Source organism: Clinocottus analis, unplaced genomic scaffold, assembly GCF_023055335.1.
Source record: "Clinocottus analis isolate CAN_PGR_092001 unplaced genomic scaffold, fCliAna1.0.p SCAF_14, whole genome shotgun sequence".
NCBI lineage: Eukaryota > Metazoa > Chordata > Actinopteri > Perciformes > Cottidae > Clinocottus > Clinocottus analis.
The window spans coordinates 11,635,254-11,641,107 of NW_027175865.1; the positions used below are offsets into that span (position 1 = coordinate 11,635,254).

The 5,854-nt window shown below is 41.0% G+C and overlaps 1 protein-coding gene across 5 annotated transcripts in view; it reads left to right on the forward strand.

Annotated features, from left to right (window-relative positions):
- The first annotated feature begins 241 nt into the window (after nucleotides 1–241).
- tax1bp1a (Tax1 (human T-cell leukemia virus type I) binding protein 1a) overlaps nucleotides 242–5,854 on the forward strand; it is a 21,040-nt gene continuing 15,427 nt past the window's right edge. The window contains exons 1-3 of one of the 5 annotated variants that reach the window (XM_068575420.1): nucleotides 242–813; nucleotides 2,132–2,346; nucleotides 5,500–5,602. In XM_068575420.1, the coding sequence (XP_068431521.1) occupies nucleotides 2,158–2,346; nucleotides 5,500–5,602 (292 nt within the window). In that variant the 5' untranslated portion in view covers nucleotides 242–813; nucleotides 2,132–2,157. The remainder of the gene's footprint in view (nucleotides 814–2,131; nucleotides 2,347–5,499; nucleotides 5,603–5,854) is intronic. The other 4 variants (XM_068575419.1, XM_068575422.1, XM_068575418.1 and 1 more) reach the window with 4 other exon arrangements.

Genomic DNA, 5,854 nt, shown 5'->3' on the forward strand with positions numbered 1-5,854 from the left:
ACCCAACGGAACTGTTATGATTGACTGTGGTCTTCGCCAATCGTAGCTCTCAGTGAGTCTCTGCAGCCAATGGGAACGAGGCAAAGGCGGGACATCCTGTGATTTTACCTAATGCCCTTTAGCCGTGTTTGTGGGTTCAGTATCCACTCTAAATGAGTAGAGACATCTATACGTTTAACAACAATTAAATTAGCTGTGCGCATATGTACATATATTGCTTGGAAAGAAATGATGGCATTATATAGTTTACACACTAGTACGTGGACTGCAGATGATCTCCACATTAATTACGTGATATTTTTAAAAGTCAAAAGGGATGCTAAACAAGTGAAGACTACTGCTCAATGCATTTAAGGAAGTTAAGTTGAGTAATTATTTGAGTTCTCTCCAGTCGTGAAGGCATCTCTCTTCCTTCGCATCATCAGCATCACGCTGCTCAGCATCCCGGAAGTTCAGCATCATCTGCTCCTTCAGGAAGAGACGCATCATCGTCAGAGCTTTGTCAACAACGGGGACAGTGGCAACAAAACATCGGCCTGTCCGGCAGGAAACCCCACCTGTTTTGCAAGTGGAATTCATATGAAAAGGGTACTCTTTCGATTTCAAGTGAAGCAAACGCCTGCGATGTCCGCGTCTTGTGTCAAGCGGGCTAGCTGAGCCGACGAGGATCACGTTCAAGCTAGCTGGTGACTTGACACGACATGGCCTGTTTCTCAAGCTAATGTTAGCTTCCGAGTCGCCGTGAAGAAGATTATCCTCACGAACTGAGGTCGCTGCTTTTCATTTGGCGCAGCTGATTCGTCACAGAAAAATGTACTGAGTGTTTCCCACTGTGCCTGTTGTGTTGTTTTAGCTGGTTAGCTGAAATTGAGAGCCTGTGATGACTTAGTCACTTTCTACTTTCATGTTATCTTTCGTCGGGAGTTGGGTTGAATGGAAACGCATAGGGCGAGAGAGGTCTGCTGTCTTAGCTGTACAAGATGCATTGATGAAGTGGTTGCATCACTTGCAAGCAACTGCACATACTCACCTGCTCGTGAACATTACTAAATGCTCAGTTTGCTCCGTTAAAGGTCAACTGCCTTGCTGTAATGTTCATGTAATTGGTCACGGTGGTGTGGTGGTAGGTGTTTACACCCTAACATCAAATGAATTAGTCAAATGACTCATTTTTACTTAAAGGGGTGATCTAAGTTAGTACAGTATTTTTTGTGTAGTTGTGGGACTTGCAGGACACAACTTAAAAACAAAGTTGATAGTGCACAGATATCTTGACTTTTAGTAATATGTGTCAGTCTGCAAACACCCTGGACGCCATATAACATCTATTGCGCAGTGTTGTGAAAGGCCATCACCAGCTTAGACCTGACAAAGCTCCTTCAGAGACAAAGACACATTATACCACTTTTTTTTTAGGGCTGAGTAGTTATTTTTCAACTATTTCTACAAAATTGAAAATTAAATTTTCCTCTTTAGTAAAGGTAAAATTCCACACTATAAACAAATACTCCACCAGAGGTAAAACTATATCGCAGATTTGAATATTTACTCATCTGTTTCATACCTCTTTACGAAGCTCATATGTTGTGGAATTCCCTTATGTTAATATAAGATAGCACTTCTTCTCAGGGTTGGTGTCATTTTAGGACATTGCACAAGTTGCATGGGTGACAGCACTGAAGGCAAGTAATAAAACAAAAGTGTTCTTTGTGTATACATCATACGTTATAGGATATATTGTAACACGATTGCCGGCAGGTTTTGCACTTTAAAAAATTGAGACTGAGGTCCTGTGGTTATTTTAAGTCAAGTTAATTATAACGCCCCAAAATCACAAAGTTGCCTTAGAGGGCTGTACAACACATGACCGTCTGTATTTGTTTTTAGAGACGAATATTGTAAATAGATTTGGCATATTCTGTGCACATCTGCTACTGCTTGGTCTCTTACTTAATCCTTTTTTTATGAGATGGTGTGGGAACTCATACTACATATTTTGCCACTGGAAGCCTACTCATTGACAATATTATTACTTGATTGGTCTTTTTGTTGCGCACAAGAAATACTAGTACCTTTCGTTCACTCTACTGTTATATTCAACTTCTCTGTTCTCTGCCCCTTTGCCTTCCAGACAAATGAAGTGACCAACGAGACACAATGTCATCGTTCCAGGTGGTGGACTCATCGCCGGGCAGCAGCGTCAGCATCATGGAAACGTCCAACTTTGCCCACGTCATCTTCCAGAACGTGGGGAAGAGTTTCCCGCCCCAGGCGCCCCTGGAGTGTTGCTACACCCTGACCCCATACATCACTCCCAACCCCAAAGACTGGGTGGGCATATTCAAGGTACGTCACACGCACCACGGCGGCTTTTACTCTGAACGTGCTTCAAAGACACAGTGGAACAGAACCAATTAAGGACCAACCTTTTATCAATTCAAATCATTTATGTTACAAAGAAGACATTGAGAGGTTGGAACTATTCCCATCCTATTACCAAAGTGTTTGTTGGATGGATTATGTGTTACGGTTTTATTAATTGGCCATAGGTCTGCAGCTGGTACATTAACGCATACATCCGTCTTGACACTAATGGTTTACCTCTTCATTACATGCCTAAAACCTCACCACACGCTTTGGTGTGGTTGTTCTGCATGCGGAAAGAGGATGAGTGTACATGGTGGGCTGGGTGCAGTAGGTCTCGCAGGGGGGGCAAACATTTGGTGCTCTTTAAGAACCACTCTGATTCTTATTAGGACCTCTTCCTACCCCCCCCCCCCCACCCCCCACCCTCCGCCGCCACACTCTTTCACTTCCCTCTGTCTTTCCATCAGTTTTTCTTCTGCTTCCTGCTAACCGACCTCCTTCTCCGCTTAGCTCCGCTCTTTTATCAAGGCCATCAAATCTCACACATAATTAACAGGAAATGTGAACTAGGAAACTTAATGTCTCGTAAAGTCAAAAGACAAACATTTTATTGTTGTTTAAGAACTGACTTCAAATCCACCAGCTCAATTAAAAAGGAATAAAGACGCTGTGTTTATATGGAAAAAAAAGTCAATTGGAAAATGTAATTGTTGTAATCGACGCTACTGAAACCTGTTTGATGGTGTGTACAGACCACGCTTCTTTTATCCTTTTGACGTACATGTCTGTCTTTTTGTCTGTTCATAGGTCTATCTGTTTCATTCTGGAAAAATCTTGGCCGTGTGTGTGTGTGTGTGTGTGTGTGTGTGTGTGTGTGTATATATATATATATATATATATATATATACATATATATATATATATATATATATATATATATATATATATATATATATATATATATATATATATATATATATATATATATATGATGAACTAGTCAGCTCACAATGATTTCTTCTTTTTATTAGTGGGACATATATCAAGAGATCAGTATTTGTGTTTGCTTTTATAAATAATAATCATCACATTTCATTACAACAGGAAATTAACTCAACACAAATAAATCTCATGTTTTGGGTCGAAGTTTCTCTGTAAGTTTGGGAACTCTAATGTCCAAATCAGGAAGTTTATGCAATAAATATGATGATTGATTAGCTTTGGCTTTGCCACTGCGTACCAACGATGAACATTGATGACCTTCTGTCGGGTCAGTCTTTTTGTCTCCCCGAGGCAATACCTTGGTGCAGAGATGACTCAAAGAGAGAGTATGTTCTCTCGCTTATCTTTCACATCTATAGGCGTTACCTGTTTCATAGAAAGACACTAAGCAATACAGCTAACTCTCTCTGAGGATGACTCAGACTGCACAGACGGCCCGGTCCTTTTGAGTTGTGCACAGACACCCCCTAGTGGCTAAAAATGTTCATAGTCCCATAATAAAGACCCTAGTATTTTTTAACCAAGGACGTTTTATTTTGTTTTCCAGTATTATGACTAATTGTGCCATACATGATACATTTAACATGTGTGCTTGCTAGTGAAAGCTCTGTTAAGTTTGAGCTTGGCTTTTCAAACACAAACGCACGCATGTACACAACTCCCTAAAAAGCCCTTTGGAGGTTTTCGGTTGTGGCATGTTTGTTGGGTCTGCCGGGAGAAACCCGTTGTGTGAGTGTATAATTAAAGTGTCATCGTGCTGTTCCCTCACACCTTGGCAGAGTGATTGATAGCTGCTTTGCCTGTGATTATTTTATAACATCACTCCTGTGTTGGAATGTCACCATACCTAACAAAATGTCAGTCAACTTCACTCTGCAATTAGCGAAATTATTTATGTCTTTTCTGTCTTAAGCAAACACACGTGAGGACACAAGCAAACCTGGCAGGTGTCCATCGCAGCCCAGCCTCTAACTGGGATGCTGCCGTATGTGGAAAGAATGTACTTGGCTAAGGTTACCACGTTGACAATTACCGTACCTTTCGTTTGGAATATTATTATACTGAGTGTAATGGTTTGATAACCCAATACTGCAATTAAGTTTTATGCAACAGCACTATCTTACCTGAAATTTGACGGATGTTTTGAGTAACTGTGTTGATTAATGTTGCTATTCAAGCTTCTTAAAGCCTTTTCAGGTATTGGCCAATTCCTATTTTTTTTATATTTATATGTCTTAATTGATTGTTGTTTATTTAAGTGTTAACCTGCAGAAAAGTTTTTATTTGTTCAAGGTTGAACAAAATATTCCGTCCCTCCCAGTGTTTTGTGCGTCCTATAATTTCCATTATACTGTTGTCAACCAACTGCCTAAACTGTAATATTATATGATCGCCTTATGGCAGCGGTCCAAAGGAGGAGCATTCTCTTGTGCCACTTTTTCTTCATTTTAAACATATAAAACCAGCCCAGGTGGTTGAGTTATCCACAGGTGAAGGGCATTTATTTTACGTCCCAAACATGCATGGCACATGTGGGTTGAAACGAGGTGTGTGTTTGTGCCTACTCGGCCCAGACAGGGAGAGTGTGTGGTTTTGTGCGACAGATTTATGACGCAAGACCTGAGTTATGATGTTCACAAGTCTCTTTCATCATCTGTCACCTAACAACACATGAAATCCATAGAATTACATCTCCCTTGCCATTTTGTGTAAAATTTTCACCTTTTCTTCGCCCCCCTTCTTATTTCCATGTTGGTTGTTCTCTTTCGACTCATGAGTCTACGCATATGTACACCCTTGCCTTCCCACACTATTCTCACACCTTCACTGCGCTCCCCCCCTTTTTTTGTGAGCCCAAAAGGGGAAAGAACTGAGGGGAGGGAGAGAAGGCGGAGGAGGAGTTGTGTGGAAGAGTGAGGGGCACGGTTTTAAATGTTTCCATTCTTGACGTGAACTTTGTCTGTAATCACAGCTTTCTTCATTCACTTCATACCCTTTTCAAAACCTTGAAAAGGGTAATCTGACTATGTACAGTTAATGGTAAATATGTAAAATTTACACAAAATACATTTACACTGTCGAGTCCGGCATGTTTTTGATCTACATTTTAGTTGCTTTTCACATCTTTAGGTGGGTTGGAGCACAGCCAGAGATTACTACACCTTCCTTTGGTCTCCTATCCTTGAAGACTATGAACCAGGAAGTACTGTGGACAGGACTGTGGTGTTTCAAGGTACACACACACACACACACACACACACACACACACACACACACACTATGTAAACCACTATACAGACCTAGGATATTCCAAAGTAACTCCTCAATTTTACGGCATGTATAAAAACCAGCACTTTTATTTAATAAGGGAACACAACCGCAAACGGCGGCCTGGGACCTGAGCGCCACTCAAACCACACACACATACACACACAGACACACAGGTTGAGGGCCTGCAAACTGGTTTTACTGAGCCAGGAACGGT